Below are 18,894 nucleotides of genomic sequence, written 5' to 3'. Positions count from 1 at the left end.
GTGCAATGGCTCACGCTTGTAATCCTGGCACTTTGGGAGGACGAGGTGGGCAGATCACTTGAGGTCAGGCGTTCGAGACCAGCCTGGCCAACACAGTGAAACCCTGTCTCTACTAAAACTACAACAAATTAGCCGGGCATAGTGGCACACGTCTGTAGTCCCAGCTACTTGGGAGGCTGAGGCAGGAGAATCACTTGAACCCGGGAGGCGGAGGTTGTGGTGAGCCGAGATCGTACCACTGTACTCCAACCTGGGCAACAAGAGCGAGACTCCGTCTCAAAAAAAAAAAAAAAAATCTTAATTTTCTAAGCATTTTCATATTTTTATTACCTCATTTGGCAAGTGAACATGACGACAACTGGGTATGATGTTAAGGAGAGGAGCATTATTCTGTATTACCTGGCTTTGGTAGGAAAATTCTGACTAAGATCCTTCATAACAACCAGAGCCAACTCAACAGGAGAAGCCAAGATTCGAGCAGCAGTCTGGAAACTGAGATCTGCGATGATGTCAAATATAATTAAAAGTGGATTAATCTAACGCAATGAGAAGCAGAAAACAAAATCCACATTTACTTCCCACTCTTTTCTTGGTAATTAAGAACGTCTTAGAATGCAACCATTCCAGAGAGTGCCCAGGATTTTATTTCAGGTTGTATTCACTTCAAAGATCCCTGGAGCGTTCAGCTGAGCCGTTTCTGATAAACCTGCAGAAGACACTAGGGCACACACTAACGCACGCAGCAGAGGCTGGATCAGGCCCAAGTCCTTTTCCCTGTTCTAAATTTACAGTACATCACAAAATACAGCATGGAGACTTTCAGCAAATGATGTTGTGAAAAATACTTGAAAAATAGTTCTTTGGAACAGAGAAAAACACACACGTCCTGCCACAATGACATGTCAATAACATGTCTTTAACACTCTATAGAGAAACAGTTGAAGAAATGTGTATATATATGTAGGAACTTAAAGACTATGACCTGTTTCTCGTATTACAAGTTTATGTATGGTCACACAGAAAGACTTGCCGCTTGTTTATATATATTACTTCCACCTAGTGTTGTCTGTTTACAAAAGGATTTCCTTTCTTCCCTGACTAATCGTAATTAACCATTCTTATCTTTAAAATCAGAGGCACCCTCAGAATCACATACTACATACAATTAAACCCAAATTTTGCATTTTTAAAGCCATAAAACTTAGCCAAAAAGTTGGCCAATGACCTCTCCCTGTTTTCATTACCTTGCAATTGCCAAACTTTTAAAGGTGCCATTTCATTGGTGCTCTCCACAAGATGCTTTCTGAGCTCTTTCAACTGTCCCTCCAGGTCGGGGTGCAGATCTCTAAAAGAAACATAAAAATCAGTCCTTTTCATTATTTTTTCTTTCCCAGAACACAAGAAGAAGTAAACCAACTTTATCTTCATGGTTTTCCTCTTCCAACCCTAGGAAATTTTCTACAATATAAGGGGAAAAAATGAAGTATAATTATTCCTCTTTAAAAAAAATAGAAAATTAGAAGTTAGTTTAAAACTCACAAAATTTATAGAAAAATTGCTAGAATAGCAATTCCCTGTGAGGTAGATAAGGAGACTGGGAGTGGTTAACAAAAGAGACTTTTCAGGCCAGGTGTGGTGGCTCACGCCTGATATCCCAGTTACTGAGAAGGCCAAGGCAGGAGGATCGCTTGAGCCAAGGAGTTCCAGGTCAGCCTGTGCAACACAGCAAGACCCTGTCTCTTTAAAAAAAAAAAAAAAAAGAAAGGAACAAAGGAGACTTCAGCTATACCTGCAGTGTTTACGGATCTGTTTTATTTTGTTTTCTTTTGTTCTTAAAGTAAAAGAAGGCTTATATAGGAAAAAAAAGAAAGCTTAATAAATAGTTCTATAGGACAGAAAAGCAAGTATGGTAACAGCAATCTATTCTGGGTCGTAAGTATGTGGGAATAAATTCTCCTCTATGCTTTTGTGAATCATTTTAATTTCTCAAAGTAAAACTGAGGGGAAAAAAACTGCTACCAGTCCCAAAATGAGTTTCCTTTAGCCTACATGCTCATAAATCTCTTAGTCACATGAATACAATTTAGGCTAACCATAGTTACTGAGTTTTATCTTTAAATATAGCATATTCCACTACAGTAAAGGAGAGGTGATCTGGGGCAGAGATATAACATTTACATCAGACAGACAGATGGTTAGTACATTACTTTTTTCTTTTAAATGCTATAAACTCAAAATGTCTTAATACAAAATACAGAAATTAGAATTCCCTCAGACCGTTCACTGTCCAACCAACCCACTTCCTGTCAGTTACTACAGCCTGAGCATCCCAAATCTAAAATTCTGAAATCCAAAATGCTCCAAAATCCAAAACTCATTAAATGTCAACATGACATCAAAGGAAATGTTCATAGGAGCACTTCAGGTTTCAGATTTTCAGACTTAGGAGTGCCCAACTGCTAAGCATAATGGAAATATTTCAAAATTGAAATCTGAAACTCTTCTAGTTTAAACATTTCAGAAAAGACACTCAACCTATATAAACTCTTAAATACCAAAAATGAGGCAGGCACAGTGGCTCACACCTGTAATCCTAGCACTTTGGGAGGCCAAGGTGGGCAGATCCCTTGAGCCCAGGAGTTCAAGGCCAGCCTGGGCAACATGGCAAAACTCCATCTCTATCACAAATACAAAAACTGAAGTGAGAGGATCACCTGAGCCTGGAGAGGTGGAGGCTGCAGCAGGCCATGATGGCGCCACTGCACTCCAGCCTTGGAGACAGGCTGAGAGCCTGTCTCAAACAAACAAACAAAAAAAAACGGCCTAATTACTTTGGATAGCTAAGTAACTATTCTGAATGTCCAAAAGGTAAAACAGCCTCAATATTCTTGATAATACCTTTGTGCTGTGAATGCATAAAATCATAATGCTACCCAAAAAATAAACATAAACAACATAAATGTGAAAAAAAGATTCTGAAGCTGGGAGTGGTAGCTCACACCTGTAATTCAAACACTTTGGGAAGCCAAGGCAGGACAATCACTTGAACCCAAAGTTCAAGACCAACCTGGGCAACATAGCAAGACTCTATCTCTACAAAATATTTAAAAATTAGCCAGGCATGGTGGCACACACCTGTAGTCCCAGCTCTTCGAGAGGGTGAGGTGGGAAGATCCCTTGAGCCCAGGAAGTCAAGGCTGCAGTGAGCCGTGATTGTGCCACTGCTCTCCAACCTGGATGACAGAGCAAAGCCCTGTCTCAAAAATTTTTTTTAAAAAAAGAATTCTGAAAGCCTGAGTCAAATAAAAATAGAATATGATTACATTCTAATGAGGCCAAAACTGATGTTAAACAAGAAACGTATATATGTGCAGGACGAACTCAACATGTAATTCAATGTAAACTAAGATACATCTTCTAAATTGTTAATCTGGTTATTTCACTTGGCCAAATCTCAGAGCTGAAGTATATAAAACTGAGCCTAGCATATACTATTTCTATTTGATCACTTTCTCTCTCTTTCCCTCTCTCTCTCTCTCTCTCTCTCACACACACACACACACACACACACACACACACACAATGTCCTAATAAAAATTTCCAGATAAAGCAGAATTCAGGGCTCTAAACAATTATCAAGCCATGAGGGAAATAACTTCAACTTTTAGAATAACAGCTAAGAAGACTTTCCAGGCCGGGCGTGGAGGCTCACGCCTATAGTCCCAGCACTTTGGGAAGCCGAGGCGGGTGGATCACGAGGTCAGGAGATCAAGACCATCCTGACCAACACAGTGAAACCCTGTCTCTACTAAAAAAAAAAAATACAAAAAATTAGCCAGGTGAGGTGGCGGATGCCTGTAGTCCCAGCTACTTGGGAGGCTGAGGCAAGAGAACGGTGTGAACCTGGGAGGCGGAGCTTGCAGTGAGCCGAGATCACACCACTGCACTCCAGCCTGGGCAACAGGGCAAGACTCCGTCTCAAAAAAAAAAGAACAACAGCTAAGAAGACGACTTTCCAGCTATAAAACACTATGATAGTTACATTAATTGGTTATGATGCTTTCATTAAATCATTATGTAATTACGGAATTTTAAAAAATACCATTTCCTTTCACATAAAGCAAATTATAATAAAACGTTTTTTTCTGAGCTGGGCGCCATGGCTCACACCTGTAATCCCAGTACTCTGGGAGAGTGAGGCGGGCAGATCACTTGAGGCCAGGAGTTCAAGACCAGCCTGGCCAACATGGTGAAATCCTGTCTCTACTAAAAATACAAAAGTTAGCCAGGCATGGTGGTGGGTGTCTGTAATCCTAGCTACTCAGGGGGCTGAGGCAGGAGAATCACTTGAACTCAGGAGGTGGAGCTTGCAGTGAACTGAAATTGCGCCATTTCACTCCAGGCTGGGCAACAGAGCAAGACTTGGTCTCAAAATAAATAAACAAATAAATAAATAAAAATAGTAATAATAGTAAAATGTTTTCTCCATTGAGCATGTATAAAATTTACTGTATCTATTTTGCATTTTTGCTCAGACTATGTTTGAAAAAAACTTTTAAATACATTTTTTTCCTGGGAAAATATTAAGTGAAACAATTCAATTTCTCCTCTTACGGCAATCAAAAAATGGTATGTAACTTAATGCCATCAACTGAGAGGTAAGAAAAATGCACTTAAACTGTGGGCAGGTAGCCAAAGTATCAATTAAGAATCATGTGCTTCAAGCTGGACAGTGGTTAATGCCTGTAATCCCAGCGCTTTGGGAGGCTGAGGCAGGTGGATCACTTGAGGCCAGGAGTTTGAGATCAGCCTAGCCAATGTGGTGAAACCCTATCTCTGCTAAAAATACAAAAATTAGCCAGGTGTGGTGGTGCACGCCTGTAATCCCAGCTACTCGGGAGGCTGAGGCAGAAGAATCACTTGAACCTGGAAAGTGCAGGTTGCAGTGAGTCGAGATCACACCACTGCACTCCAACCTGGGCAACACAACAAGACTGACTCCAAAAAAAAAAAAAAAGAATAATGTGCTTCAGAATAATGTGAAATCATAAACTGTACTATAAACTAAGTGGTTGACTCTCCACATAGGATTGCATACATGAAGTACTGTTAGGAGATGGGTAACTCAGACAGTAATCAACAAGATGATGCTTAAAATTCAAGAAAGCCTGGAGGCTTAAGGAAAATGAGGGTGTTTCCCAAAATACGCAGAACATACATACCTTAATTTTCCAAAGAAGAATCCCTGAACCTCATCAATAGGATCATTTTCACCAATCACTGTGGTGTTTACCTCAGTTCCTACGAAAGAACAGAAAATCCATATTATTAATAATTGCTCACATTTGAAGCAAAAATGTTACTAGTCTCATAAACATCATAAAATTGAATAATGTGAAAAAAATCAGAAACCCCTGAAATTATACCATTTAAAATGTTGACTATCACAATTACCCTTTGGCAATGGTTCTTTAAACAAACAAATGCATTTTAGTATCTCCTGTGTTCCTGGATAAAGAATGCATTTTTCCCTTAAACTTTGGAAAATTTTATATGCTAAAATCTTCAAAATTAATAGATTTAAACATTATGGACAACTATGAAATTAACAGTTTTAAACACTATGAACAAAGAATTTTTCAATATCAAAATTCTGAAGAATTTATAATTAGTCAACTTAATCCTAAACACATTATTGAAGAAAACAGAAGGATGAGGTAGTAGTTTATTTTCCATCTGCTTTACTACTCAGATTTTTTATCTTTAAAATGAGCTTAAAAGAAAGAAATGAAAAAAACAGCATTTAAAACTTGTAGATAAAATAAATTCAAAACCCTAGAGTATTACAACAGAAAGTATCCACAGTAAACTGTTCCATGTACAGAACTAATAAACACCACAAAATTGTTTGCTAAATATAGGATACTTTAAGATTTCACGTTGGAGTCACAAATAAATGGCTATTTGTAAACCCCATATAACATCAACAATAGCTACTACTTGCTGAATGTTTTTGGGCAAACTGTGCCAGGTTCTTTCTTGGTGTGTTTTCTTTTTTTTTTCAGTACATGAAAAAATTCTTTACTTACACATCTTATTTATTCCTCCCCAATACTGGAAGAGACATGTATCATTACCTGCATTTTACACAAGAGAAAACTGGGACCTAGAGAACTTGCTTCAGGGTCACCCACTCAGATGTAACAGAACCAGGATGCAAACACAGGTTCAGCATACGCCTAAACTTTTCATAAGGAAACAAACTCCCCTTTAACTCATATTTGAAGAAAGCACATTGGTCCCACTTTTACCAATTCACCTTTCACCTGAGTATCATCCTTGGCCTTGTACTCAGTGCTCTTAATGGCCAATTCCACACCATAACCAGAGAGGTAAACAGGCTCCTTCCTGGGATTCTGCAAGGAAAGCAAGAATTCCACCATTACCACCTAGCTCTTTCTATGTCACGTGTACACAGCATGACCATGTTAATGTTGCATCTACTAGCCTTTACCTAGGATTATGCACTCAAAATATCTTTAAATTGTTTTTTTAAGGGTATTAGCTATATAGCTAAGAAAGTTCACTAAATAAATTTTTCTAGTCCAAAATCTACCAAAAAATCAAGAGTAATAAAAGCACTTATCTACCATTAAAATATTGATCATACGTTTTAAAAATCAATTCAGAGTCTGTATCTCTCTCCTTATAAAATCCTAGGCTCCCTTACATGTTGTAGGCTGCCACAACTGTGGGAATGGAATTCAAGGTAGATACAAAACCAGAAGAATGGACAGCCGAAAGTGCTAAGGTCCCAACCACAAGAAATGGAGAAAGAAAAGAAGAAGTTCCAGAACCTACAGAGCAGGGTTGAAAGGTGGTGAGGTCTCAATCCCAGAGATGTTTCTGAGGCCCATGGGAGTCTGCTTTTTATTAAATTTAAATGCCTTTGAGCGGAGCTTGGACTGACCAGATGTCACAGACTCACCAGCATCCTGACTGAAGATGGCCCTTCAGACATTAACATCTATCCTAACAGCAATAGAGGGGGCAGAGGGAGAGTCAAAAACTGGACTTTGATAAAACTTTCTGCTTGTACAAATTTTCATTTACAATTTTATAAAAATAATTATAAATAATTATTAAAAATATTAAAATTAAATATTAAAAATGTTGAATTAAAAATAATTTAAAACAATTATTAAAATATTAAAAATAATTATGAAAATAATAATAATAATAAAATGTGACTCACGCCTGTAATCCCAGCACTTTGGGAGGCTGAGGCGGTCAGATCACCTGAGGTCAGGAGTTCGAGACCATCCTGGCCAACATGGTGAAACCCCGTCTCTACGAAAAATACAAAAAATGAGCTGGCATGGTGTCATGTGCCTGTAATGACAGCTACTGGGAGGCTGAAGCAGGAGAGTCGAACTCAGGAGGCAGAGGTTGCAGCAAGCTGAAATTGTGCCACTGTACTCCAGCCTAGGTGACAAGAGCGAGACTCCCTCTCAAAAATAAATGAATCAATCAATAAAATTTTTATTTTTTTGGCATGAACTTAGTACTGAGCTAATTATGACACAGAAACTTTAAAGGGCTAACAACCTTTACATACAAATATTTTAAATGACTAAATATTACACAGAGTCTTAAAAGCTTAATATTATATCAAGTCTACCTATGAATCGCCTGTTTAGAAAATCCTCCCGCTTCCAGCACATAAAAAGGTGGCAAAGAGAAAACAGAAGAAAAAAGATTGGAAAAGAAACTGAATTCAACAATCAGTTCCATAGTATAATGACCATATTAAAGTTAGAAAAGATTATTTACATGGTTCACTTTGAAATAAAATGTAAACTTTATCAAGCCATTTTTTTAGCATGTTTTTTATTTCTTCAGAAAGTGAAGCAAAGCACATCTTATGTGCAAATAACAAACTCAATGAAACTATTGGATTTCTCAAAAAAGGGGTTCAAATAACTAGATTATTTTATAAAGAGGGAGATTATTATGTTCTAAGGTCACGCTGGGCAAATTACATTCAAAACAGGTGTAAAATAAATCAATACTTACAAATATATAATGTCTGAATACATAATTGATTTTGCCTGCATTGCTTTTTGATATAAGTTGGCGGTGAAAATTAGAAAATTCCTCAGAGCCAATCTCAGAGTAGAAAATCACCACTGGGCTTTCAGGATTAGAAGACGGATATCTGTGATCTCCTTTGAACAATAAAGGTTTGGGTCTGAAAATAAATAATAAAAGCTTAAAACTTTAAGAATAATTGTGAAACACTAAAAATGTCACAAAATATAAAGTACAGCTATGAAAATTTAAATAAAGATTATAAGCGTCTTAATATGAAGGGCAGCATGATATTATTTAAGTAATATTTTCTTAAATAATTACTATCAGGTATAAGTCTTGTTTATTCATAATTAAAAATAACAAAAGTACATTATACAAAATACTAACTATAAAATGTAAACACTGGCCAGGTCCAGTGCGTGATGCCTGTAATCATAACTAAGAAGAGCCTGGGCAACATGGCAAAACCTCGACTCTATAATAAATAACAAAAACTAGCTGGGTATGGTGGCGTTCACCTGTAGTCCCAGCTACCCGGGAGGCTAAGGTGAGAGGATCACCTGAGCCCCAGAGATTGAGGCTGCAACAGTCCATGATCATGCCACTGGACTCCAGCCTGGGTGACAGAGCAGGACCCTATCTCAAAAAAAAAAAAAAAAAAAAAAAAGAATAAAATAAACCTCAATTAATAATAGCTACCAATTCCTAAAAAGGGAGGAAAAGGGCCAAAAAAGGACACATATTCAAATGACCACTAAATCTTGAGTATGTATGTATGTGTTTTTTTTGTGTGTGTGTGTGTAAAACATAATATAATATTTCTGTTTGTTTGTTTTTTTGGAGATGGAGTTTCGTTCCTGTTGCCCAGGCTGGAGTACAATGACATGGTCTCGGCTCACTGAAACCTCCGCCTCCTGGGTTCAAGTGATTCTCCTGCCTCAGCTTCCTCAGTAGCTGAGATTACAGGCATCTACCACCACACCCGGCTAATTTTTGTATTTTTAGTAAGAGATGGCGTTTCACCATGTTGGCCAAGCTGGTCTCAAACTGCTGACCTCAGGTGATCCACCCGCCTCGGCCTCCCAAATTGCTGGAATTACAGGCATAAGCCACCACGCCCGGTCAATATAATATGTTATATACTATGTTATATTTTAAGAAGTCCTCAGTCTGTCGCTCAGGTTGGAGTGCAGTTGCATGATCTCTCCACTCACTGCAGCCTCGACCTCCAGGGCTCAAGGAGGGACTACAGGTGCATGACACCATGCCAGCCAAATTTTGTATCTTTTGTAGACATGAGGTTTTGTCATGTTGCCCAGGCTGGTCTCGAACTCCTGGCTCAAGCAATCTACCCGCCTCTGCCTCCCAAAGTTCTGGGATTATAGACGTGAGCAACCACGGCTGGCCAAGTACTTTTTTCTACCCTATAAATAGAATATGATTACCTTTTCATTTAAAAATGTAAGTATAGGCCGGGCACGGTGGCTCAAGCCTGTAATCCCAGCACTTTGGGAGGCCGAGACGGGCGGATCACGAGGTCAGGAGATCAAGACCATCCTGGCGAACACGGTGAAACCCCGTCTCTACTAAAAAATACAAAAAACTAGCCAGGCGAGGTGGCGGGCGCCTGTAGTCCCAGCTACTCGGGAGGCTGAGGCAGGAGAATGGCGTGAACCGGGAGGCGGAGCTTGCAGTGAGCCGAGATCCGACCACTGCACTCCAGCCTGGGTGACAGAGCAAGACTCTGTCTCAAAAAAAAAAAAAAAGTAGGCCGGGCGCGGTGGCTCAAGCCTGTAATCCCAGCACTTTGGGAGGCCGAGACGGGCGGATCACAAGGTCAGGAGATCGAGACCATCCTGGCTAACATGGTGAAACCCCGTCTCTACTAAAAAATGCAAAAAAAAAAAAAAAAAAAAAAAACTAGCCGGGCGGGTTGGCGGGCGCCTGTAGTCCCAGCTACTCGGGAGGCTGAGGTAGGAGAATGGCGTAAACCTGGGAGGCGGAGCTTGCAGTGAGCTGAGATCCGGCCACTGCACCCCAGCCTGGGCGACAGAGCAAGACTCCATCTCAAAAAAAAAAAAAAAAAAAAAGTAAGTATAAATAATGCAAAAAGCAGAGGCTAACATTAAGCATATTACTTGCCAATTATATTAAGTCTATCTCCTCTACTATTTTTACTACTATGATCTTCCTAATGGACATTTTTGTTTCTGTTTTTATTTTGGAGTCAGGGTCTCACTCTGTTGCCCAGGCTAGAGTGCAGTGGCATGAACACAGCTCACTGCAGTCTCTACCTCCCAGGCTAAAGTGATCCTCCCACCACAGCCCAATAGCTGGGACCAAAGGCGTGTGCCCAGTTACTGCCACCACGCTCAGCTACTTTTTGGATAAACAGCGTCTCACTTTGTTGCACAGGTTGGTCTGGAATTCCTGGGGTCAAGCAATCCTCCTGCCTCAGCCTCCTAAAGTGCTAGGACTACAGGCTTGTGCCTCTAATGGACTTAACATTTCAGTTTTCCTCATAAATTTTAGAACTTCTCCCCAAAAAACTTATCTAAGGATGGCATCAAGATATTAACAGATCTTAATGCAGACTTTATGACCTACCAATAACTCAGCAGAAAGTAAAGACATGAATAAGGATGCTCCATATAACCTTATTGTAACAGGGGTAAAAAAAGAAAATGACTTAAAAATCCATCAGTAAGAGATAAATTATCAATTATGGGGCAGTCTTACATAGGTTATGCATGTGTTCAAAATGATGAGATACACCCACTCGTACTACATGGGAAGATGCCTTTTATAAAAATAGAACTACCTACATGTATAAATTTAAAACCATAGGAAAAAGTCTGAAGGTATATATGCCAAACCATTAAAAGTAGTTACCACTTCTCAGAGAGGAGACACTATTATTCTTTTCTTTATAAAGGTGTGCATTATTGTTGTAGCAAATCAAATAAAGTTTTTTAAAAGAATTACAAAGCCATCAATGTTGTTTCCCCCGAGAGAGCACGAATGTATCACATGCAGCCATTTCTGAATGTCCATGTCTTGACCCTGAGAGGGCTGGAGTGCACACTGTGTTTTTTGGTTAGCACTCTGAGTAAGAATCACTACTGACGTTTGGTGGGCAGAGGATGGGGGCAGACAATCTCACTAAAGAAGACCTGCACTACCTCACTGCCATTAGCAGTGCTGACAGGGCAGGCCAGCCCCATGTAGAGCTCACTGTTGTGTTTATGAACAGCATTAGAGGAGGTACAGGCGGCTTGCTGCCCTCGCCAGTCAGCAAAATGATACACAGCCGAGTTGTCTACCACAGGAAACCTACCTTTGGGCAAAAAAGCTGGTACATTAGTTACCAAATTAATATTCAAATCAAGCCTGCAATTATCTTTCAAATATCCTCCTTTGTCTGAAACTAATAATATCCTGAGAGATATTATCATTAATGTCATTATTTCAGGCACTGGCTTTAACACACACAGTATTTCTTACTAAGCTAATGACAAAGCCCATGTCATTGCTCAGATGCAGTCATTACTAAATAATAACAGTTAATACTGAATACTTGTATTATCTCCATTTTGAAATGAGATTAATTTGCCACATTTCACAAAACGATTTTAAGTGACGGAGCTGAGATTCAAATCTAGTCAGTCTGGTTCCAGAAGCCATACTCTAAACCATTACACCTAATGATACAAAACAGATGAGAAAATCAGAAGGTAGATGACATACAGAAGCAGCACTGGAAATGCGTGATATGAAAACAAAGGAACACACAATCTACCTTTCAGAGGCTGTCAGTAGAAGAGTCTCCAGGGTATCAGATTCACAAGTCGTCTTTCCATGCACGGAAAAAAACGAATTACATCCTTCCGGTGGAGGTTCATCAGCTGCGATCTGTCACAGAAGACACACACTTTTTAAAGTTCTAACCAAGGATGAGATAAAGACATGTATAATCAAAACAGGTGATTAAATTATGACAAGACAACATTGGTGAAAGTGGCTGAGTGTGGTAGCTCGTGCCTGTAATCCCAGCACTTTGGGAGGCCAGAGTGGGAGGATCACTTAAGCCCAAACCTGGGCAGTTAAGCCTGCCACTTAAGCCTGGGCAGCATATTGAGACCCCATCTCTACAAAAAATAAAATAAATAAAAAATTAGTCAGTCACAGTGGCATACGCCTGTAGTCCCAGCTACTGAGAAGGCTGAGGTAGGAGCATTGCTGGAGCCTGAAAGGCTAAGGCTGCAGTGAGCCACAATCACAGAACTGCACTCCAGTCTGGGCAACAGAACAAGACCCTGTCTCAAAAAAACAAAATCAATAAACGCAAAAACAGGCCAGCCACAGTGGCTCACGCCTGTAATCCCAGCAATTTGGGGGGCGGAGGCAGGGTGGATCACCTGTGGTCAGGAGTTCGACACCAGCATAGCCAACATGGCAAAACCCTGTCTCTACTAAAAATACAAAAATTAGCTGGGTGTGGTAGCAGGCTACCCCAGCTGAGGTAGGAGAGTCACTTAAACCCAGGAGGTGGAGGTTGCAGTGAGCTGTGATTGCGCCACTGCACTCCAGCCTGGGCGACAGGGCAAGACTCTGTCCCAAAATAAAGAAAAATGAAAAAAAAAAAAAAACAAACCACTTCATATTATGACGATGTATCCTTGGGCAATACAACAATACAGTAACACAGCAAGTGATTCCAACAGAAGTTAACAGGGTGGTTGGTTTCAGAGGGCGAAAGGTGGCCACAGTCAGGACACAGTACGTGGAGGGCTTTCCATGGCACCAGATCAAGTCCTGCTTCTTGACTTGGGTGAAAATTACAAGGCTGTTCACATTATAATAATCCATTACTATATATTATTTGTGAGTGGTTTTTCTATGTTTTATTTTATAATAAAAAATAATTTTAAAATCAACTTTGCATGCCGGGCGCGGTGGCTCACGCCTGTAATCCCAGCACTTCGGGAGGCCGAGACGGGCGGATCACAAGGTCAGGAGATCGAGACCACGGTGAAACCCCGTCTCTACTAAAAATACAAAAAACTAGCCGGGCGCGGTGGCGGGCGCCTGTAGTCCCAGCTACTCGGGAGGCTGAGGCAGGAGAATGGCAGGAACCCGGGAGGCGGAGCTTGCAGTGAGCCGAGATTGTGCCACTGCACTCCAGCCTGGGCGACAGAGCGAGACTCCGTCTCAAAAAAAAAAAAACAAATAAATAAATAAATAAAATAAACTTTGCTTTTATATCAAATATCTAGTTGGTGAAGACACCTTTGACTGTCTCTTCTTAAGTCTCTTTTTTTTTTTTTTTTTTTTGAGACGGAGTCTCACTGTCGCTCAGGCTGGAGTGTGGTGGCATGACCTCGGCTCACTGCAAGCTCCGCCTCCCGGGTTCACGCCATTCTCCTGCCTCAGCCTCCCGAGTAGCTGGGACTACAGGCGCCCGCCACCAGGCCCGGCTAGTTTTTTGTATTTTTAGTAGAGATGGGGTTTCACCGTGTTAGCCAGGATGGTCTCGGTCTCCTGACCTCGTGATCCAACTTTTGGAATTTGGCCTTCCAAAGTGCTGGGATTACAGGCGTGAGCCACCACGCCTGGCCTTAAGTCTCTCTTAACTTGAGGTTCCTCTGTCCCTCTTTTTCAATTACAATAGAAATTTCCATAATTTATTTATTGAAGAAACTGGATTACTACAACGATTCCTGTATTCTTGATTTTCCTGACTGCATCCCTGTGGTGATGCTAAACATTTCTTGCCTCCTGTATTTCCTGTGAACTGCTTTTAGAACTACAGGCTGTGATTAGATGCTGGTTCATTGGTTTAACAAGATTACATCTCCCAGGCTGCAATGCATAAATAAAATATTGCTGTCTCTTTTCCATACCGATATTCTTTTTCTTATTTTTTTTAAATCTGCGGGTTGAAGACTTAACATCAATTTTGCTTATTATTTCTTTTTTTAAATCATAAATCCTAGAAAATTTCAGGCAAAAAAGTGATAGCTCTGTAATTCAATTCCAGGACAGCTGCAGTCTATCCATTCATCATGACATCCATTCATCATGACATCCATTCACCGTGACATAAAATGCTGTTCTTTAAGAGCATGGGACCCACCTGCTGGAAGGCTTGGATCGTAGCTGAGTAGGAACGAAGAGACAGACAAAATTTCAACAAATTCTGCTGGAGAGGTGACAGAAACTGAAATGCAGCTTCCAGTATTGCATGATAATAGGAATAATCAGTACCTGTCAAGGAAGAACATTAACCAAAGTAATTGCATATGACTGGAGAAATCTAAAGAAGATAGCTCATGAAGCACAAAGCTGTGTTACAAAGGTATGTGATGGCAAGTTTTACAAGTATATTGTCTTGAACTCTCATCAAATGCTTAAAATTCCCTGGAATACACAATGCAGTTGGGCTCTTCCTCTCCTCTTCCCTTTCAAACTATTCTCTCCCCTGGACCACTATTTTCCCACGTACCTGGATGACTGATAGTTACGTACTTCCTCAGAAATAATTCAGCTGTGAAATCACCTACTCCAGGAAGTCTCCACAGTCCCTACCCCATGCTTCAATGGACCAGTTACATCTCTTCCTCAATCCCAGAACACTTCTCTGTTTGCCTCATTCACTTATCATATCATTTACTAAATTATTTATTCACTGTCTATCTATACCCCGCCTAGACTTCTGGTCCCCAGAGGCAGAGGCTATGACCTATTTATCCTTATATCCATGATGCCTAGCACATGGTAACTATTCCAAAAACTAAACAAAACTGAGCAGTGTGATGAGGAAGTTACAGTATTAAAGAATACTGATGACATTTTAAAGTTTGAAAAGAAGCATTTAAACAAAAAGTTGGACCAAATTATTTTAAAGAAAAAAAATCCAAATACTAACGTGAAAAAATCCCCAGGATAAATGAAAAGCAAGGACACAAAACAATGTACATAGTAACTTATTTTTTTTTAACTAGGAGAAAGAATGAGAAATAAGAATACATATGTATATATTTGTTGTAAAAAACACTGAAGGCTAAACAAATTAATTTAAAATGTTATAAAAAGCAGGAAAGAAACAGAAGGAACAGGGTCAAGGAGGAAACAATTTTTTTTTTATATATATACAAAAATTTTTTTTTTTTTTTTTTTTTGAGACGGAGTCTCGCTCTGTCGCCCAGGCTGGAGTGCAGTGGCCTGATCTCAGCTCACTGCAAGCTCCGCCTCCCGGGTTCACGCCATTCTCCTGCCTCAGCCTCCCGAGTAGCTGGGACTACAGGCGCCCACCACCTCGCCCGGCTAGTTTTTTTTGTATTTTTTTAGTAGAGACGGGGTTTCACTGTGTTAGCCAGGATGGTCGCCATCTTCTGACCTCGTGATCCGCCCGTCTGGGCCTTCCAAAGTGCTGGGATTATAGGCTTGAGCCACCGCGCCCGGCACAAATAATTTTTACTGAAAAAATGTCATCTTAAATGTCAAAGTTCAAATGTGATTATTTCAAATTTTTATAAATATAAATATAAAGGTTATTTGCATATAACCTTTTATATAGCTTTGACTTGGGAATCACATGTTATCCATGCACAAAAACTTAAATTTTGCATTTTAAAGGACAAGCACAGTGGCTTATGCTTGTAGTCCCAAAACTTTAGGAGGGTGAGGCAGGAGGATTATTCGAGCCCAGGAGCTCAAGAGATCAGCCCTGGTAACATAGTGCGTCTCTTTTTTAAAAAATAAAAATAGGCAGGGCACGGTGGCTCATGCTGTAATCCCAGCACTTTGGAAGGGGGAGGTGGGTGGATCACCTGAGGTCAGGAGTTCTAGACCAGCCTGGCCAACATGGTGAAACCCCATCTCTACTAAAAATATAAAAATTAGCCATGGGAGGTGGCAAGCGCCTGTAATCCCAGCTGAGGCAGGAAAATCACTTGAATCCGGGAGGCAGAGGTTGCAGTGAGCTAAGATGGCGCAACTGCACTGCAGCCTGAGCAAGAGGAGACTCTGTCTCAAAAAATAAAGAAAGAAAATAAAATGTTCCATTTTAAAAAGAAAATACAAATATTAACATTTTATGAGGCAGAATATAAAAGGTTCTATACTGCAATAGCATCCTCTACGTAAAAAATAGATAAGAAATATCTCAAAATGATGCCAGAATGTTAATGGTGGCAATCTTGGGTGGCAGGAATATAAATAATATTTCAAACAAATAAAATGTTTAACACGCTTTTATGTTGTTCATAGAATTCATACTCCTATAGCTTTAATGAATATGTGTTATCATTTTTACTGAAAAAATGTCATTTTAAATGTCAAAGTTCAAATTTGATTATAAACCCACTTTGATAAATTTGTTCTATAAAATCTTAAAAATAAAGTATTTTTTGATAACTTAATTCTAGTTGCCTTGAAATTAGTAAAACTTACAGATGCTTGTTTAAAATATTTACATATCTATATTGCCAAAAAAAAAAAAAAAAAAAAAAAAAAGATTCAGGCTGGGCATGGTGGCCCACCCCTGTAATCCCATCACTTTAGGAGGCCAAGGTGGGAGGCGGGGCAGGGATGCCTTGAGGCCAGGAGTTTGAGACCAGCAAGTGCAACATAGCAAGACCCATCTTAACAAAATTTAAAACTTAGGCAGGCCTAGCTGCACGCACCTATAACACCAGCTACTAAGGAAGATGAAGCACGAAGACTGCTTGAGCTCAGGAGTTCAAGATTGTAGTGAGCTATGATCATACCACTGCACTCCAGCCTCCAGAGCCAGACTCTGTTTCCAAAATCAAAATAGGCCGGGCTTGGTGGCTCACACCTGTAATCCTAGTACTTTGGGAGGCTGAGGCGGGTGGACTGCCTGACGTCAGGAGTTTGAGACCAGCGTGGCCAACATGGCAAAACCCCATCTCTGCTAAAAATACAAAAATTAGCTGGGCGCAATGGTGGGCACTTGTAATCCCAGCTACTCAGGAGGCTGATGCAGGAGAATGGCTTGAGCTCAAGAGGCAGAGACTGCAGTGAGTCGAGATCACGCCACTGCAGTCCAGGCTGGTGACAGAGCGAGACTCTGTCTCAAAAAAATAAATAAAATAAAATAAAATAAAAATAAATAAAATCTAGCTGGGTGCAGTCACTCACGCCTGTAATCCCAGCACTTTGGAATGCCGAGGCAGGAGGATCGCTTGAGTCTCAGGAGTTCAAGACCAGCCTGGGCAACACACAAGACCCTGTCTCTACAAAAAAAAAAATTTTTAATTAGCCCAAATAAAAAATAATAATAAATTAAATAAAATAAATATTTGGATAGATCACACCGAGTGAAAAAAGTGAAATAAAATAAAAACAAAACAAAAAGATTCAGACAACTTTTAAAATATGTATTATTTTAATAAAAAATTAAAAAGTTAAAAAATCAATACAGGCCAGGTACAGTGGTTCATGCCTATAATCCCAGAACTTTAGGAGGCTGTGTTGGGAGGATCACTTGAGCCCAGAAGTTTGAGACCAGCCTGGGCAATACAATGGGACAGACCTCATCTCCATTGTATTTTTTTTTTTAATTAAATAATTTTAAAAGAAGAAAAAAAACCAACCCATTAACATCAACAGCAGTCACACAATTTTGAAACAGTTCCTATTCTGTAAGAACCTGTATCTGGCCAGGTAAGGTGGCTCATGCCTGTAATACCGGCACTTCGGGAGGCTGAGGCGGGTGGATCACTTGAGGTCAAAAGTTCGAGACCAGCCTGGCCAACATGGGGAAACCCCATCTCTACTAAAAATACAAAAATTAGCCAGGTGTAGTGGCGAATGCCTGTAATCCCAGCAACTTGGAACCAGGAGAAATGATTGAACCTGGGAGATGGAAGTTGCAGTGAGCCCAGATCACGCCACTGCACTCCAGCTTGGAAACAAAGCAAGACTTCGTCTCAAAAAATAATAATTAAAAAAATAATAATAACCTGTATCTGTCAATGTAAATTAATATTCAAGGTTTTAACTACTCACATATCAGCATCTCCAACTATTAATGTTTACACCCTATATAGCTTATACTAAGTTTAAAAAATGTGAAAGCACATCATAAAAACTGTAAATGAGGTTTTACAGGATAATCATTAATTTGACACCTTAACACTCAAGTTGTGGGTGGCTGGCAGGCATAGTGGAAAACATTCTGGATGATACTAACTTAACGACAATGAACTTAATAGATAATAGATCAGTTGTGTAATTAGTTCATAACACAAAAAAAAACAGTGAATCAGATTAGATGGTTATTAATACTGAATGACTTAAAATGAAATGTACTTCCACAAAATATTCACATAGCATTTTAATAAAAGATCATGACAGAACAAAAACAAAAGGGGAAAAAAACAAAGGTACCACTTATAGCCAAAGTTATAAACTGCTTCAAAACTAATTATTTGTGTTGTGTTGGCTCTTCCTGACCACGATCATAACTCCAATCATTAAAGACAACAATGTTTTCCATTAACGGCCATGCCACACATACTACACAGAGACCATTTTCTCCTAATATATTCCCAGACACCAAAGTCAAAGAGGAATTTGCTTCAATTTTACCGTGATGATCTGATGATCCAATATTTTGACTGGCTTCTACAAAATTCCAAAATTTCTCTTGACTGTCTTCTGCTAAAAACTCACTGGGAGAAAAGATCAGAAATAAAACAACTTAATAAAATTTTCTAATATAAGCTATATGACTAAAGAGAGTAAAAATAAGTTTTGAAGTTTCCAAATGTC

General features: G+C 39.7%; 2 protein-coding genes across 7 annotated transcripts in view; one reads left to right on the top strand and one right to left on the bottom strand.

Annotated features, from left to right (window-relative positions):
* The window catches only part of POLR2D (RNA polymerase II subunit D), a 471,659-nt gene that overhangs the window by 199,874 nt on the left and 252,891 nt on the right, over window positions 1-18,894 (top strand). The window lies entirely within an intron of this gene.
* Window positions 1-18,894, bottom strand: part of UGGT1 (UDP-glucose glycoprotein glucosyltransferase 1) — a 108,277-nt gene that overhangs the window by 76,655 nt on the left and 12,728 nt on the right. For 5 of the 6 annotated variants that reach the window (XM_050751577.1, XM_050751578.1, XM_050751576.1 and 2 more), the window contains 8 exons: window positions 18,712-18,794; window positions 14,231-14,361; window positions 11,894-12,006; window positions 8,077-8,251; window positions 6,320-6,416; window positions 5,223-5,301; window positions 1,245-1,345; window positions 400-499 (listed from right to left, as the gene is read on the bottom strand). In XM_050751577.1, coding sequence (XP_050607534.1) covers window positions 400-499; window positions 1,245-1,345; window positions 5,223-5,301; window positions 6,320-6,416; window positions 8,077-8,251; window positions 11,894-12,006; window positions 14,231-14,361; window positions 18,712-18,794 — 879 coding nt within the window. Of the gene's footprint in view, window positions 1-399; window positions 500-1,244; window positions 1,346-5,222; window positions 5,302-6,319; window positions 6,417-8,076; window positions 8,252-11,893; window positions 12,007-14,230; window positions 14,362-18,711; window positions 18,795-18,894 lie in introns of those variants that run through there. The other variant, XM_050751581.1, reaches the window with a different exon arrangement.

This window comes from Macaca thibetana, chromosome 12, assembly GCF_024542745.1.
Source record: "Macaca thibetana thibetana isolate TM-01 chromosome 12, ASM2454274v1, whole genome shotgun sequence".
NCBI classification, from domain to species: domain Eukaryota; kingdom Metazoa; phylum Chordata; class Mammalia; order Primates; family Cercopithecidae; genus Macaca; species Macaca thibetana.
This window is presented reverse-complemented; position numbering and strand designations above follow the sequence as displayed.